At 38.2% G+C, this 19,113-nt stretch overlaps 1 protein-coding gene across 8 annotated transcripts in view; it reads right to left on the minus strand.

Moving 5' to 3' along the window:
* The window catches only part of PDLIM5 (PDZ and LIM domain 5), a 219,392-nt gene extending 205,589 nt beyond the window's left edge, over positions 1 to 13,803 (minus strand). For 7 of the 8 annotated variants that reach the window (XM_042935867.1, XM_042935866.1, XM_042935873.1 and 4 more), the window contains exons 1-2: positions 13,728 to 13,803; positions 10,418 to 10,555 (exon numbers count right to left, since the gene is read on the minus strand). In XM_042935867.1, the coding sequence (XP_042791801.1) occupies positions 10,418 to 10,513 (96 nt within the window). In that variant the 5' untranslated portion in view covers positions 10,514 to 10,555; positions 13,728 to 13,803. Of the gene's footprint in view, positions 1 to 10,417; positions 10,556 to 13,727 lie in introns of those variants that run through there. The other variant, XM_042935865.1, reaches the window with a different exon arrangement.
* Between the last annotated feature and the right edge of the window lie 5,310 nt (positions 13,804 to 19,113).

Here is a 19,113-nt window from a genome sequence, read left to right on the forward strand (position 1 = left end):
TTAAAATCATACTTCCTCAGAGGGTCATTATGAGGATTAAATATTGGAACATGAGGAAAAACACTTACAGCAGGGCCTAGACAATAACACGGGCTCAATAAATGTCAGCATATTTACATTGCTATTATTATTACTATTTAATATAGAAAAGAAAGGAGACCCAAGCAAGTTGGAGTAGTCAAAAATTTGGAAGAGCACCTGGTATATGAATGTGCCTTGAAAGATAGGTAGAACTTTAGAGGTAAGAAGAAAACAAAGGTAGTAAGCACAAAAAATTAAGGACTTTAGGGTTAAAAATGGGCATTTTGGACCATAAACTCAGCTGTATTAAGTGGGCCCATGTATATGCAGCCTGAATGCCATGCAGAGGAATAAAGCAATAACTCAACAGATAACAAGAAGCTCTTAACAGTTTTTATTTTTATTTACTTATTTTTTTAAATCTTTATTTATTTTTTTTTGAAAGAGAGACAGAGTGTGAAAGAGAGACAGGGGAGAAGCAGAGAGAGAGGGAACACAGAATCCAAAGCAGGCTCCAAGTCCTGAGCTATCAGTACAGAGTCCGACGTGGGGCTCAAACTCACGAACCATGAGATAATGACCTGAGCCAAAGTCAGATGCTCAACCGACTGAGCCACCCAGGTGCCCCTGTTAACAGTTTTTAAATAGGACAATAATGCATTGAATGCAGGATTTCAGAATTCCTGGTTGGGCAACTTGCCAGTCTGAATATGAAGAACCGAACTACAAGGGCATAAACCACTGATGAAGTTTGGAAACATGTGTCTACTAAAATATTGAATATCACTCTGAGAATTGGATACCAATAACCAGAATCTTCCAGAATGGACAGTTATATATAAAAAGAAATGCCTACTATAAAAAGACCAGAAGAATTATTTGTAGAAAATTTATAAGTTAAGTAGCATAGAGATACTTCAAGAGAATGTTCAAAATCATGAAAATGACATGCATAATAATGCTTTTATCTTTGTATAAACTTCTTTCTCCAGAACATCTCTAAGGGTTCCAATTTAAGGGATAAAGCATTTGTTTTCTAAAGGACATTTGTCCTCCACTACCTTTTCCCAAGAAGAAAAATACCTTCAGAACATACCCACAACCACCTCCAGCCAACATTATACAACCTTACTAATTTTTAATTTTGCCACCTATAAAAGTTAAAATCTCAGAAATCATTTGTGAAATCCTGAGCTAATAACTGGGATCCTCAACAGAACCAAATCACAACACTTAAGTCCCTGACAGAACTAATGGTAAATGGCATTCAGTTGTTAATGTCATTAAAATAAAATTTTAGTAAATCAAAATTTACCCAAGACAATCATCAAGAAGAACAATGGCCACTGTTAAATCAATTTTTGGATTCTGGAAAAAAATGTTTAACAAGTCACAGAATTCAAATAACCAATGGTACAAATTCTTATCTAGTTCCAAATTCTTCTCATCATATATTTTTCAAAGATTTTATTTTTAAGTACTCTCTGTGCCCAACGTGAGACTTGAACCTACGACCCTGAGATGAAGAGTTGCATGCTCCACCGACTGAGCCAGCCAGGTGCCCCTCTTCTCATCATATTTAAAAATTTATAGCAACACACTAAAGGGAAATTCCACATTCCTCCTTTAACCACATAAAATACAAACATCCCTGGCATCCTTACTCTTTTTGTCACCAAAGTTACCGACACACACAGTCTGCTGTTTAAACCAAGGTAAAATGAAGAAATCTACTGTTAGTATGCCTTCACAATGCCTGACTCACTATGCTATGGAACACTTAACACTTCAGTTAAGCTCTACTGGCCAATAAAGGTTGACAATGAAAACACAGTGAGTCTGCTAGGGGTGAATTTTACTGTGTCTGAGGGCCACACTGAACAGCTCATAATGGCCAGTCTCCTTGTTACATCATTTAAAGGGAGCTAGAGAAGAGCAGGATTTGAAATCCCACAATATATCAGACTCCAGGAGAAACTCTAGAAGTAACGACCTTGAGTCTATTAAATGTGATCTGCTTAAACTTTCCAGAAAGTCTACGGCAGGGCAATATGCCAAAAACCGTTCAACAAAAAACAAGCAAAATATTTCACCATGTAATTGGAAGTAATATGTTAACATTGAGAGGAAATCCATTTGGAAATAGGAAATAAATTTTTTAAAAAACAGGAAATAAATGATAAAGGTAACTATTAATCAAAACTGCATGACAAAACTCAGACTATCATCCCTAGAAATTAATGGTATCATTTACAGAAGAGCGGCACATTTTTTATTTCATATGTTCATGCAAAATGGGAAATAATGAACCACTTAAAAACAAAATCCTCAGTAGAATACTTGTGATTAAGTCCTATAAAAAAGAGAAAAGTGAAAATAGGCCCATCTGATTAGGAAAGATCAAAGGCTGTTGAAACATGGGCTAGCGAAAGTATGAGGAAACCAGCATTCTCATATTGTGGGTAGGAGTGCCTCTATAGAGATATTTGGCACTATCAATCAAAATCATTAATATATATAGCCCTTTGACTCAGCAATTCCATTTCTAGGAATTTATCTGATAGATACGTTCATATATATGCAACGTATATAAATGCAAAAATTACACTGCAGTGTCAGTAAAACACAAGAAACAACTTGTCTATCAATAGGAAACAGTTAAATAAATCATGACCAATCCAAACAATGCAGCTTTATATAAAAAGAATAAAGATATATTTATTAATTTGGGGTTGAGTGAAAAAAAAAATGCCAAAAAATATATAGTTTTTAAGGATACAATTTGTGTTGAAAAGGAAGGTGGAAAGGACATATATGTATATACATGTATCTATATAGATCATTTCTGAAAGTATACACAAGAAAATGTTAGCACTGGTTGCTTCCAGAAGAGGAAATGAATGGCGGGAAAAATGAGATTCTCCTTTACATGCTATTGTATCTTTGGAACTTCAAACCCTATGAATATATTACCTAAAAAGAAGCATAAATTAACCAAATTTTAAAGGCAGGAAGGGGTGAAGGGTTAAGAAGATTGCCTGAGTACCAAATGTTACCCAGTAAATAAGTGCTCCACTGTGGCCTTTTTTAAATTGTCTCTTTTCTCCACCTAATGTGGCTCTTTTTCATTTCCTCCTGTTAACCTTCCCAGTCCATTTTGCTCTTTCATGTAGGCCTATCATGGACATGGGCTGTAACTATCTAGTCCTGCTGGGAGTACTAAACGCCAAAGAGGTTGATAGACTTTGTTCCATTAATCATCACATAAAATGGGCAACATCAACAGCTGTCAAAGAAATGCTTACTTACACAAGGGTAGATAACACCACTCATGTAAAACAAGAAAAAAATGAGGTGGGGAAAGATAGTGAAGTGAACATATGGTTTCATTAATGTTATAAAAAATTCTTCCAAAACTAACTTTTCCTTTAATGTTTATTTATTTTTGAGAGAGGGAGACAGTGAGTTGGGGAGAGGGGCAAAGAGAGACGAAAACAGAGGATCCGAAGCTGGCTCCCAGCTGAGAGCAGAGAAACCAAAGCAGGGCTCTCGAACTCAATGAACTGTGAGACATGACCTGAGCTGAATTCAGATGCTTATCTGAGTCACCCAGGAGCCCTCCAAACCGAACTTTAAACACTCATTCAATACTGTCCACTCTGTATACTCATAAATAGTTTATTACCAAAAAAAAAAAGAAAAATCTTCATTAAAACAGAGTACCTGTGCTAGAAAAGTTACTTTCCCACTTTTGTAATTTAACAACCAAATCTGCATTCCCAACAGGGCTACTGAGTGGCTGTGCACATAGAATACCTAAGAGTCACCAAGGTCACTACATTAACTGCTTCAATTTTTTCTCTTTTCATTTCCTTATGTCATTTATTTACAAATGCATACAAAAATTGATATTTCACATGCTAGGGTCTCGTTCTGTCATGTTTTATATTACATAGTATTATACAGTCAATACTTCTATACCTCAGAAATTTAAATAAAGGCTTAGAGTCTCCCCTACTAAAACTGAACGTAATTATCCCTTACAAGACACCAAAGAAACAACCCCTTTTTTGTCCAGAACGATGTTTGCTTCTAGATTACCTGATACCAGAGTTTTTCCTCCATGCAGTTGTAACTGGGGGCCACAAGTCTCATGGTATATGAGAATCTGGGTAAGAACTACTGCAGAAAGGATATTTTGGATGAAGACAACCAGTTAACTAACTATAAATTCACCCTGCAACCTGACCAACAACTATCATAAAGAAACATTCTTTGCCTTGAAAGTTCTCAAAAATAACTGAAAATAAGTCCACAGTCTTCAATATTCTCAGTTTAAGGAGATATTATATCTGATCGATGAGTAGGTGAACAAGTTATCTAAAAATCTCCTTTACTTAGGTTTAGCGTTCTTACTTCGTCTACTCTCTACAATATTGTTTCCTCCATCAGACACAGATAGCCTACAGACCAGTAAAATTCTTCTTACTTTAACAAAGAACCTTCCAAAATGCCTAACATTCATTAAAACTAAAAAAATCAAGCTCCACTTTTCTAAAACTACTTATTTACAACAAAACATAGTGATAATATTTTTCATTTCTTTACCAATAACAACCCAGAAAAACATCTTCAGAATTATCTGGAGATTCTTTACCCTTGTCACGACAATGATAGAAAATTACCACACAGAAAAAATAGGTCTCTGTGCCTCACACACAAGGTAATTAATACTTTTAAAGCAGAAGGTGACCATACATGTGAAATATACATTATGCAGTTATACATACTAAATCATTAACTTTCCAACTTGGCATAACGACAGGGTAGTTGGAAGGGAATGTAAAAGAAAATACCCAACAGCTTAAAATTAACAATGGGCCCATTTATTCAAGGTAGGATGGTTCTCCCATTTCAGCCTGAGAGGACTGAAAGTCTCTTTCTGTCCCCCTCTAGGAGGGAAACTCTGCAGCTGGTCTGTCTGCAGAATCACTCAACTATATTCACAGCTTTGCTCAGGGTCAAGCAATGGCCAAGAAAAGTCTTCGTCTTCACTTTGCACTGAAAACCAACACAGAGAAATGTTGACTTTGAGATGTTCAAATTTCATCCTTCAAGGATCATTTCAATTAATTTCTCCTGTAGGAAGCTGACCCCACAAATACAAAAGATCCACACCTACTGAAACTGAGAAACACTTATCTGTATCTTCGTAACTATCAACTATTCTTTTGTGAAGGTCTTATGACCATGTCTAGTACTGTACTTATTTCTTTTCTCCCCAACCACTGTAATGCCCAACACTTTGCATCTTCTTAAAAGGCTTCCAGGAAGTATTCCTATAACTGCTGAATGGATGAATTCTTAGCAAAATATTTCACAGCTTTTTTTTCTGTTCTGTCTTATACTCCCAAGCAGAGGTCCACACTCCAGAAAATAGTAAATTTCTTCTGCTTTTCAAATCCAACTAAAAATCTTATCTGAGCTGGTAACAACTAATCTTCCCCTAACTCTTGAGAATCAAAATCATTATTATTATTTGTATTAAATTATCTGACCTCATTCTTACCTGCTAATGAAACAATGTAGATGTGTTTACGGAGAACTGGGAGATCATCTTCAGGAAATCCAAATACTGACATTTAAGGAAAAAACTCTAACATCATAAATCAGAAAGCAACACACAGCAGAGTACTGCAACTTCAGGATGCCATACTTAAAATATATCATCCTTCCTGTAATTCCATCATGAGGAACATCAATTTGCCAAGATACGGCCTTGAATTGTGCAAGAAGTCTCCTATTTCTTCTTATAAAATATACTGGCAAAGACCAATAACCCACACCGCTACAATGAAACCCGTCCCCACATTCCGCGGCTTGAAGGCAATTTCATAAATACAGGGTCATAAAAAGTCCTGTAGCCAGCACTCCATTTTAAAAATAGGAAACTGAAGACAATGACATATGATTATACAGTTACAGCAGTCTGAAGATCTTTAAAAGTCTGCAGGAATTACCAATCTTGTCTTAGAAAACCACCTACTAAAAAAGAATGCAAAAATCATATAATATAGATAATGGGCAAATTTGTGTGAAATGTTAAAATTATATAATGTGCACGCTTTAATACACAAAGTCATATTCAGCATATTCATATGCTAGTAACAACAAAATCTCGAAACAGAATGTTGAAGTCCCAGCCAATGGCCTATTTGTCACAAATACATCTGCTGTCACAGAGCCCCAATGTTATAGGGGACCATAAATTGCCCTGTGGAGTTCAACACAGCCAACATCTAACCAGAGGAAAACTGTCTACTTTTGAACTCTAAACATAAACATGCAGGTTCCTAGCTAAGCACACACTTGTGATTTTTTTTTCTTTTCAAATTCTAATAAACTCTAAGTAAAAAATATATACATAACTCCTACATTACCCACAATTATGGGGGATTTGATATTTCAAGTCTCTAAACAATTTTTTCTTTTAATTTTATAATATTATTGTAAAAAGTAACAACCGAAAGAGTACTACGTGCCAGACCTTGCTAAGAATTTCATATATACTATTAAAATAAGAGAATCATTAAATTATATGTTTCAAGGCATGCTTTCAAGTTTTAATTACTTCTTGATACTATTCATTAAACAACCCAGTGACCACAGAAATATATCCCAATAATTTGACATAATTAAAGCAGAATACAACCAGAGAACTAAGTAAGATGAGGTATAACATTACTAATCTCACTACAATATAAATTAGTTATCAGGCACACATCTTTATTAGGCAGTACTACTAGGCATGTTTAAACTGAACCACACAAGGGGTTAAAAATAACTACAATGAAGGCCAACAGCCTAGCAGCACAGTTGAGCCAAAATTCCCTTCCCTCCTCCCCTCCCCTCCCCATCCTCTCCAGTCCAGAATGAATTGCATGCCCCACTGCACAAGGCCCAAAAAGGTCACAGGAGATGGCAGAGACTTTTGTAAGAGAACAGAAATAACTCAGCAGCTTTGTTACCGTGGTCTCTTTTAATCAGTATGTTCAAAATCCTTTAATTAGCACTCTGTCTACACAAGGAAAGCATTTCTTCTGTGCCAGAGGAGGGCACATATGTATGTACACAGTGTTCTGTTGTATCAGCATCACAACATGGAGCTAGGCCTCAAATTGTCTGCCAGGGAACCGAAGCACAGAAAATTCTTTTAAAGGCATGATACTATAAAATTTACACATTCCATTTGCATTTCTATTACCAAACAACAAAGTGATGATTTAGTCTGTTTCATTAGGTGTCAATTTGTTTCTGGACTTTTTTCCCAACAAAAACAGATACATTTGAAACTAAACAGTAACTTTCGTTAGTCCGATATCTATAAAGCAGGATATTCAAATTTAATATAAATAATGTTAACAGAACATAAAAACAAGACAATATTCAAATATCATTCCTGTCCTCAAAGGAGATCTTCGATAAGGGGAAAAAAACTTGCTTTGCTCAAACAGGAATAAATAACAAGACACATTTTCATATGGATACTTTCCATTTAAAATTTCATCCAACCATAAAATCTTAAAACTTAGAGACTGGATTACATATATGTATTTCCTTGTAAATTCTGATTAACTGGAATCAAGACAGAAATTGGTGGTAAATTAAACTGTTTTAAAAAAAAAAGAAAGTTAACTGTTTAAAAAAATTCACAGCCAAGAAACATGGAAAACTCCATTAGTAAACTGTATACTCTAGAGAGGTTTTTAAGTGTTGCAAACTTATTTTTAACCTTTCAACATCAAGTTGTACATATATATATTGTTGGAACCAATATGTGTATATATATGTATATATTTATACATATATACATCTATAATTAAAACAATAAATTCCTAAATATTAGAGAAACAATCTGATTAAAGAAACCATCTATTAGGGGCGCCTGGGTGGCTCAGTCGGTTAAGTACCTGACTCTAGATTTCAGTTCAGGTCATGATTTCAAGGTTCGTGAGTTCCGGCCCTGTGTCAGGCTCCACACTTGGTGTATGTTGCTTGGTATTCTTTCTCTCCCTCTGTCTCTCTGCCCCTCCTCAGCTCGCTCTCTCTCTCTCTCTCTCTCTCTCTCAATCTAAGTAAATAAATAAACTTAAGAAAAAAAAAGAAGGGACGTCTGGATGGTTCAGTTGGTTGAGCATCCAACTTCGGCTCAGGTCATGATCTCATGGCTCATGAGTTCCAGCCCCACGTCAGGTACTGTGCTGACAGCTCACAGCCTGGGGCCTGCTTCGGATTCTGTGTCTTCCTTGCTCTCTGTCCCTCCCCCACTTGTGCTCTGTCTCTCTCTCTCTCAAAAATAAACATGAAAGAAAGAAAGAAAGAAAGAAAGAAAGAAAGAAAGAAAGAAAGAAAGAAAGAAAGAAAGAAAGAAAAAACAATCTATAGATAAAATTTATTACTAGGGAAGTCGCATAGCATAACTGCTTGAAAGCCAGCTCTTCCACACCATCCATGTAAGCTCATAGCACAGTTTTATACAACGGGAATAATACCACTACCTTGCAGGTTTACATGAGAATTAAATGAGATGATGCACGCAAAGCACCTGGCAAAAATCCAGGTTTTCTGGCAAGGCTGCTGGGGGCCGGGGAGGGGGGGAGGGGGGCAGTGGTTCAGGGGAGTAAGTATTTTCATGCATTGCACAAAATTATAAATTGGCACAACAATCAAAATTATATATGTGTGTATATACACACACATATATATGTATATATATAGTTAACCCTTGAATAACATGGGGACTGCGGCACTGATTCCCCCATGCAACCGAAAATCCATATAAAACTTGTGACTCCCCCAAAACTTAACTATACTAATAGCCTACTGTTCACTGAAAGCCTTACCAATAACATAAAGTCAATTAACATGTTGTATGTTATGTATACTGTATTCTTACAATACAGTAAGCTAAAAAAGAAAATATTACGAAAATCATAGGGAAGACAAAATATATTTACTAGATGGTATATATATTTATTTTTTCAAAATTCCCATGTAAGTGGACCCACACGGTTCAAATCTGTGTTGTTCAAGGGTCAACTGTGTGTATATGCACATACATAAAAAATTATGTATATATGGTATCCACTACAGCACTGTATATAACAGCAATACTGGAAATCATATAAATGCCTTTCAATAAAGGACTGGTCATATAAATGCTACTTCTCTACAAGACAATTCTATATAGTTGTTAAAAAAAAAAAAAACTCTAGGGAAAATTCTCCATGGTAAATTAGAAAAAAAAACACGGGGGGCGCCTGGGTGGGTCAGTCGGTTAAGCGTCAGACTTTGGCCCAGGTCATGATCTCACGGTCCGTGAGTTCGAGCTCTGTGTCGGGCTCTGTGCTGACAGCTCAGAGCCTGGAGCCTGTTTCAGCTTCTGTGTCTCCCTCTCTCTCTGACCCTCCCCCGTTCATGCTCTATTTCTGTCTCAAAAATAAATAAAAATTAAAAAAAAAAAAAAAAGACACGGAACAGAATGTATACTATAAGCAAACGGGGAGTGGATATTCATATTTATTTGACTATGAAAAAAAAGCCCTCAGGAATGTTGTAGAAGTAATTAATACCAATAATTATCCACTGGTGATAAAAGTCAAACAGTGCCTGACACACAGTCAGGCCTCAAAAAAATCATCATCATCATCATCAAAATATATCCTCAAATTGGATACACAGAATATATTCAAACTAAATTCATAATGAAGTAAACAACCAAATCTCAATTATGTACAAGGTGACTATCTTTTTTTTTTTACCCCTCCCCCCAAGGTGACTATCTAAATAGGAGATCCAAGCCCTTCAATTCCTCTTCAAAGGTAAGTAGCTTTTGGCACTTTTACTGTTGGCTATCATCTTCACCAGAAAGTGAGCTGAGGAAATAACACCAAACACAGTCATTTTATTCGGTACTGATCAACAGTTTTTAGTTAGCTTTTGGAACTAAAAGAGACCATGAAAATCCCATAGTGCAACCTTCTAATATTACATATGAGGAAACGAAGGTCCAGAGAATTCTCCAAATTAGTGACAGTTCAAAGATTTGAAGTCCGCCCCCTAGTTAAATGCTTTCCATTATCCTTATTAATAGATGGAGGAAACTGAAAATAAGCTTAAGTGAAACTGAAAATAAGCTTAAGTGAAATCAATTATCCTTGCTAAATTCCCTCCCCACCGCATCCTTGATTATACATAACTAAGTCTGAGAAGATCAAATCCCATAAGCAATTGTGATGAGTACAGGTTATCCAGAGAACTCAACAACTCAGCCCTGAGGTTTCCAGGACTAAGCATCGAATGAACATCTGTAATAAAATCTGTGAAGTTTGCTTACATTAGAGATTGTCAGAGGCATGTTGAAATCCTTGCCACCTTGCAGCCGGAAACCCCAAGGAGCTGGGCCAACCAAGGACACACTGTAGTTGCTCATGGCTCTAACAGCTCAAAGTTCAATCCCAGAAAATGAAAGAAACTGTGAAAGAAAATTAGATGGTTAACAAAAAAGATTATTTGAAGCCCTATTACATATTTAAGTGTACTTAATATAAACTCAACTAAATTCTGTTCAGTATTTTGTCTTGGGGGGGATGAGAAGCTGTGAAGGGTAAGTCTATATTAAGTTCTAAGGAAAGGAATCTATGAGCTAACATACAATTTCCAAAGTGATGCCAATTTCCATAGTCTAAAAACTCCATATCAGGATACACCTCTAGACTCGATCAGTTCTACAAACTGCTACCGTACAATTTGTGGCTTCTTGCATACAAACTTTAACTGAAAGTATTTTACAACACATCATTATATATAGGAGAAAGAACAAGAACTTATTTCAGGTTTAATTCAAAATGATTTTCCGCTTCCCTCTACCTCATACATTCTTTTGCCTGCAGTTGGCAAAAGTCCTTAAGCTACTTTCACATATGAAAAGTACTGGAAATCTGTAGACTCTCATTCATGCCTTCCACACACAACATTCTTTAAAATAAGTTGTTTTTTAATGCACAAAACTCTTCTCTCCAATCATAAACTACAACTTGCATTTCCTCTTACAGGCACATAGTGTTTCCCACGCTTAGAGTAATATTTACTTTTCTTTTAGACAGGCAATGATAGGTAATACTCCAGCACAATGATATTTCAGTGAGAAATGTTTTTTGTTTCATACACACCGTATTAGGCAAAGTAGAGAGTGAGCATTAAGCACACAGTGAATAAGACTGACTAAATGAGGGGGAATATAGGTTAATCTTAATGCATGAAAGGGAAGTAGAGCTTCAGAAAAGAAGCAGCACTTCGTGCAGTCTTCTTTGTTTTGCTGTAAGTGTGCTTATAAGGACTCGAATGGTTGTACTTTTATTTGATAAAAAAAAGTGTGATCTCGAGTTTGGTATTGGTTGTTATGATGGTCATATGTGGGTGGGAGACACTGGGAGGAATGGACATTTTCTAAAATGTAATCTAGGAAACCTATTACTTCCCTCTTTAAAAATATTAAAAATGTAACAAAGGTAGAATTTAAAATTTTAAAACCACATTTAAAAAAAAAAAAAGCTGTTTAAGACACACTTCCTTGGAAAAATCAGTGCTGTTTGATTTAATCACCACTTTATATTACCTGTCTAAATAATTTTCCATTTTTTTAACCCATTCAACACTGTGATTAATATTAATATTGGCAGATGTAGGTATTTAAACCATTGGGTATATTAAAAGCAAACAGATTACATCTTCTTATAATGGGAAAATGAGGGAAAACTTTCAAGTTAAGCCTGGTTCTTAAAAAAAAAAAAAAATCAAACCACTGAAAATCTGCACTGTATCTACCTCATAAATGAAATGACCTTTTCCACTAGCATGGTAGTACACATTCAGCACTGATGCAATAAACACAGAGCACTAAAAAGACCCAACAGTCATGCCAGAAGTCAAACTGTTAGATACACATGAACAACAAATAGTAGGAAGATAATAAAGCGTCTCACACAGTTTAATTGCTTTCCCGCTATAATAAAAGATTTTCATAGAACTCGTAGAGAAAGACCGTTTTGACACTGGTATGTGATACAAATCAGAAGTATGAGAAGCCAACTGGTATTTCAAAGGCAGCTCGCCCCCTCCTTTTTTAATCTTTAACTTGTATCAAGAGAAGAATGGGAAAGTTAGGTACAACTTCCTCTGGCCCCATTGTTCCCTACAAGAAAATGTATGTATACACAACGTATGTATGTTATATATCAAACTATGTGCATGCAACTTCCCTTTACTTGGCAGTTCCCTTCCTGACTTCTCCCATTTATTAAAATTTCTAGCACAGGCCCCACTATACAACTAGTGTCATTTAATTTCTGGTATTCTCCCTCTGTTAGCTTCATTTGCCTTAACCGTTCCGATCCCTAAGCAATGGTAGTATTATTATTGGCCTTTTCCAGGTCTCCTGCATCTGGTTACTAGTGCCCAAACTCTTACTAAAATACTAAGCAGGCAACAAATAATGAGCAGTCTATTCTGCTTTCAAACACGATGAAAATGTTGGAACTTCTGTATAATTTGGGATTTTCTTTTAGGGAAAGTCTAAACAATACCCTGGCCCTAGTACTTGGGAAGGACGCTTCGTATTTCCCACACTTCTATCCCGGCTTCTCCGGTAAGTGGGAAGGAGGAATGGAGAATTCAGAATGACAAGAAAGGTCTGAAATTAAAGAGCAGTATATCTTGAGATTCTCTTTTTCCCCAAATCGAGACGTAATGGGGGTAGAGCCTGCGAACCAAAGCCACAGGCACTGGCCGAAAGCAGACAAGACAGTTTTCCAGCAGAGGTTCACGCCTAGTCCTGTTTGCCAAATAAGGCTCCCGAGCGGGCTATTTCCGTGGTAGGCAGGTCCGACGTCCTCACGGTCAGGAAGGCGGACTCGGGATAGGATCTGGCGATCACACCCTAGACCTGCCCTGCCCGACGCAGCCACGAATATTCTCCTGGCTCTGCCCTGTCCAAACGCCCTTCCTTTTTCCACTTATTGTCAAATGCACTGAAGTCACAGTCTTACGAAAGCCCCACAAGTATTAATAAATCTGGCGATTATGATAGATTTAAAAAAAAAAAAAACAGCTTTATTTCTGGTCGCGCGGATGTTTCCCCAACAGGTTACACAACTGTAAATATCTGCGGGGGAAATAAACACTTCTCAGTAGCGCGAAAGCAAACCAAAAATAACACGCCTTTCCCGCGTAGTGCAGATCCCTCCACCCCAAAGAGGTGCACGTAGGGCTGTACCCACACGGCGAGGTAGGTGCCCGGTGACTCCCGGCAAGCTGCCTGGCCAGCGGGTCGCTGCGGGGGTGCCCGGGAGCCCCACGTCCCCGCCTCCGCCGCGCTCGCCCCGGCCGGCCCCGGCTCCGGGAACTTGCAGGGTTCGTCCTCTGGCGTCGCGCCCACTCCCGCGCCGACCTTTCCCCAGCGCTCCTCTTCCCACGCGGCTCTCTCAACTCCGCCGCCCCAGAAAGCACCTGAGGAGCAGAATCCGGCAGGGCGCGCCCCCTCCTCCTCAGCTGGGCTTCCCTCCACGCACAGGGAGCAGAACCAGCGCCTCTCCCAGCCCGCACCGCGGGATATCACAGCCGCACATCCCCGCCCGGCAGCCGCTCACCTCGAGTCCGGCGTGGCGCTGCCTCCGCTTCAGACGAGCGCTGACAAGTGACTCTGGGTGCGTGCGCCGTCCCCACCGCCCGCGGGAACTTCCGCCTCCTCGCGCTCCCGGCCCCGCCCCCAGGCTGGGACACGCCCCCGGCCGGGCCCGGCAGCCCAGCGCGGGCGGAGTGGTGTGCGAAAGAGTCAGGCGTGCGGGCTTGCAGAGGCGAGCTGAAGCCAGCGCAGGGAGACAATTGAGTTACCGAGTTTCGGTGGGAGTAGTCAGGGGATTTCGAGCAGTACCTGGCAAAGGTATGCTCCGCGTGTCTGTTTTGTAATGCGATGTATTTCTCTCTCCAGAAACTTTGAATTGGCAAGCAGTTGTTCTGGCTAAAAATAGAAGGGAGCTTTGGATAAATCCCTAGCTATGCAAGTTCAGCGGCTACTGCCTGATTTTTTGAGAGAGCTTATGTGCCCTAAGAAGTGCAGCCCCTGAAGTTTGCATGTCAGGAAGGTAAAAATTGGTAATCCTGATATGTAGAAGTTAAATTCCGTGATCGTACCAGAAGAGACATTGATAGAAAGAAACGGCCAAAAGCGTTTCAACCACTCTATCCTCATTATTTCCTGTGTCCAAATCAATAGCCCACTTGGCAGTTTCAGTAAAGTTGCTGGATTTAGACCACGGAATTTATTAATAAGCAAACGTAAATAATGTTCAGTGAACATATGGAAAGTAACATGTTGACTGTTTAAAACTGTGAATGGATTATAAGAAATGAAAAGGACAATTTTTAACCAAGGGAGGTGTAAAGCAAGAATGAACTTCATAAGGTCCATGAATCCCCTAGAAGTACAGCCTTCTAGAGGAGAAGGGCAAATGCTCTTCTGATCAAAACCGTAGACACTTAACCATGTGGGCTATTGAACATTCGAAAAATGGCTACTGGGACTAGGGCACTGAATTTTTTGTGTTACATAATTTTAATTGACATTTAAAAACTGAAGCAGGGTAGCATTTCTGTTAAACACAACTTTATTGTTTGGGTGGGAATACATTTCACTTCACCATTGAAAATGTAGTACCCAGTGGGGCATCTGGTTGGCTCAGTGGGTTAAGCATCCAGCTCTTGATTTTGGCTCAGGTCATGATCTCATGTTTGGTGGGATAGAACCCCAATCTGTCTCTGGCCTCTGCTTAGAATTCTCTATCTCCCTCCCACTCTCTCTCTCTCTCTCTCAAAATAAATAAACTTAAAAAAAAAAAAAAAGAAAATTTAGCACCCAAATTGAGATATGATAGAAGTAAAAAAAAAGCATACTGGATTTCAGTCTTAGTATGAAAATTTTAATGCAAAATACCTCATTAATAATTTTATGTTGATAACATGTTGGAATAATAAGGTTTTTATACCTGATTGAATAAAATATATTATTAAAATTTTACCTGTTTTCTTTTTTTGAGTGGAGACTAAGATATTTAAAATTACCTATGTGATTAGCACTATATTTCATTGGGTGGTGCTGCTCCAAAGCATTCATCACATTCTCCAAAAGGTTATGTTGGAAGGAAAAGTTTCCTAGTGTGAAAGCTGGTTTATGGAGTACTTTAATATATGTTATCATGTTTGATACCTCACCTCAAAAATAAATAAATAATAATAGTGCCTTGTACAAATACATACCACGTGCCAGACAGTATGGCAATCCTTACCATAACTTTACAAGACGAATGCCATCCCCACTTCCAGTTAAGAAAATTGAGATTGCAAGAAATTAGTTTGTGACAGTGCCACAGGGCAATGGCTAGAGTTACCCTGTAAGGGATGCATCTCTACTCCTCTTCATGTTTGCTGCTGATAGATACAGTTCAATTGAACCTAGATCAACAAGGTTGATAAAGATATCAAGAACTGTAAGTAGTATGTAGAGATTTCACCAGAGGGTAAGCACCTTGAAGTGATGAGAAAAAGTTAGGAATAAGAGGAGTGTTGCTTACTTAGGCAAATTTAAATTTTAGCCTACAGGTGCTAGCCTGCTTCCTCCTCTCACAGTTTAAAGCCTGCTGTAAGAAAGTAAAAAACAAAAACAAAAACAAAAAAACAAGGTATGATGCAGAAACATTTATCCAAGTGTCCTCCAAAGAACCAGCTGCGTCAAAATAACAGAGACAACTTTTAAAAATTACGTTTTCCTGGGCCCCACCCAGACCCAGGATCCTTGCAGGTAGACCCCAGTAAACTGCCTTTTGAAAAAACACTCCCTCCCCCAATCCAGGTAATTATTAAGCTACAGTGCTTAAAAACCTCCTCCCTAGAAATATTCCTATACCCCCAATTTACTGTATAACGTGCTTAGGTGAGAAGCATTCATCCCAGACAGCAGCGACATCTCGGTTCCCTCATCCTCAAGGAAATAATTATAAATAACCTTTTGAGGTTTTTGTGAGTAGAGATAATATATATAAAGCACCTGGCAGCATGCTTGACACCAAGTAGATGTTAAATAAACAGTAGCCCTATGAAACTTTCCAAACAATTGATTAGATTTATTTACATACCCCAAAAGACAAGTAGAGAACTTGAGCATTCAGTATGTACAGTGTTCTTGGTGACTTATGTACATTATCTTTTTAAACTCTTACAACCATGCAAAGTAGGTATTTTTTCAGAAGAAGAAACAGAAACATGGAGATTAAGAAACTTAACCAAGGACACATAACTAATGAGTGACAGAAGTAGATCACAGGATCTGACTCTAAAAACCATGTCCTTTTCATCTCAACCCACTACTTCTTGGTAAATTCAATAAGCCATCTAGCCTAAAGACCAGAGAAAGAAGATGGAAAAGTATAGCAGCTAACACTGTTGAGGGCCATAGAGATGCAACTTGCAACAAATTATGGAAATTAAATACTTGCATGTTACTATGAGTATATATGTTACTTGTGTATGAAAAAGGACAAAACTCCTAAGCCATTTCTGGTAGAGCCTGTGCCTTAACTCGTTTTTGAACGAGTTGCCACCAAACCATTCTTACTCCCCTTCTCTGTCTTGTTCATGACTAACATTTATGAAATGGTTGGCCATAATTTGAAGGACAGTCTGTGACTACAGACTAGCAGCAGGATGATAACTGATCCATTGGAAAAGCAGACCAGTGTCCTTAGCCTTGTAAACTCTACGGGCTAAGCAATGAGGAACTCACCACAAAGGAAACCATATTAAAAGCTTCACTTTGTCATCGCCAGTGCTAAAGGGGGAAAAAAAACTGGATCAAAAGATTAACTAATTTAGCAGGAAGAGTTTTTAAGAATTTTCCATCTAAACACAGTATTTACCCAAGTGAATAAATGTTTGCTCTCACATTTTATTATCCAATGTATGACTCAGAATCCTCTTGCGGTGTTTCAAAAATAACAGAAACTTTTAATTACAAGATGGCATTGCTGTGACAAGTTTTTACAGTTGCACCCAATAAACTATAAAGTGCCAGTCTTTAAAAAGTTCCTACATTACTCTAAGTCAATTTATCTTCTAAGTCCTAATCCTGAAAGGCAAACAGACTACTCGCAGGTATGAGTGTTTAATGTTTAAAATCTAAAATGCAGAGGATGCTGGGAAGAGAGGCATGCACTAAAGAAGCACAGAGAGAGAGGAAAGAAGTAAATGGATGAGAAAGCCTCTCGGGGCAGATCCATGAAACCTACATAATTGAGGAAATGTGTGAGGAAAAAGTTAAAAAGAAGTTTAAACTTTTTAAAACTAGCTTCAAGGAGCACCTCAGTGGCTTAGTCAGTTGGTTGTCTGACTTTGGCTCGGGTCATGGTCTCACGGTTTGTGGGTTCAAGCCCTGCATGGGGCTCTCTGCTGTCAGCACGGAGCCCGCTTTAGGTCTTCTGCCTCCCCTTCTCTCTGCCCCTCCCCTGCTCATGCTTTCTCTCAAAAATAAATAAATATTTAAAAAAAAAATAGCTTCAAGATTTCAAGTCTGGGTTTTGGGAGTGGTATTAGTAACTAGTATTGAAGAAAGAGGAGCAGTTTTTGGAGAGACAGTGCATTTCGCTGGCAGCTTCCAGTAAGCAAAAAACAAAACAAAACAACCCCCCCCCCCCCACGTTTAGCAAGTGAGAGGTTTAGCAAGTGAAAGGTAGATAGTAAGGGCATTGAAAAAAGTACCAGGAGCTCCAAGTTTGAGATTTCAAAAGGGGAGGAATTTTCTTCATGATAAGATCAAGGGTTAGCCAGACTGATGTTTTACTCAGATAAAGTCATTTCCTTGAGGCATCTGGTCGGTGGTGGTCGAAAGAATAGAGAATATGTGATTCTGGAAAGGAGATAGAAACAAAACATGTAGGTCAGTAAGGAGAAAAGCTTTGTGTATGAAGAAAAATGTTACTTGAAGAAAGTCCAGAAAGTGAGAAATGGGCCTGGGGCACAAATTCCCAATTACTTGGTTGTGCCAAGGAATTAATCTTCTCAGCCCGGGAGGCTATCCTGGCTGGGAAGAAGGCTTACCCATTTTCCTCAGGTTCTAAGTTTGCCTTGCTGTAAAGAGTTGAGAAGCCGTGGGTTAGGAAACCAAGAACAGACAAATGACAAAAGCCGCAAGCTTTCAACCAGGACGATCAGGATGTCTTGCACATTTGAACTAAATAAAATAAGGAATATGTGCAGAGAGCAGATCTAGATGTATACCATGAGAGCTCATTAGAAAGATCTGCCCACACCTCTGTGCAGTGTTCCTTTATTAAAACATTGTCAATGTTGGTCACTCTGATGTATACCCAATACTCATAGGCTATTGTATGTCAATTATACCTCAATAAAAAATTATTTTAATTACAGTCCTTTGGCTGTAACATCTGTTTCCTCTCAGAGCCCTGACTGATATATTATTGGTGATTCTTTTGATCATCAATACCTTCGCATAAAACATTAAGATGTTATACACACTTATTGAGCATCCATCATGCCCTAAAATCTGTTGACATGTGATTTTAAAAGCAAATTCACTTTTTGTAAAAATATTACTATTTTTGCTTTTGAGATCTTTTAAAGTTAATGACTTCTTAAATTAGTCATTTTAGGGGATGCCTGGGTGGCTCAGTCGGTTAAGTGTCTGACTTCGGCTCAGGTCATGATCTCATGGTTCATGAGTGCTCTGTGCTGACAGCCTGGAGCCTGCTTTGGATTCTGTGTCTCCCTCTCTCTCTTCCCCTCCCCCACTCACACTCTGCCTCTGTCTCTCTCTCTCAAAAATAAATAAACATTAAAAAATAAATAAATAAACTAGTCATTTTAAGATGAAGCATTTCCATTATAATACAGTATGATGTGACTTACCAACGCTTAGAATCTGGAAATAAGTGCTTTCTTTCCACATTGTCAACTTTTAACCATTTT

The sequence above is a fragment of the Panthera leo genome, chromosome B1 (assembly GCF_018350215.1).
Source record: "Panthera leo isolate Ple1 chromosome B1, P.leo_Ple1_pat1.1, whole genome shotgun sequence".
In the NCBI taxonomy this organism is placed as follows: Eukaryota; Metazoa; Chordata; class Mammalia; order Carnivora; family Felidae; genus Panthera; species Panthera leo.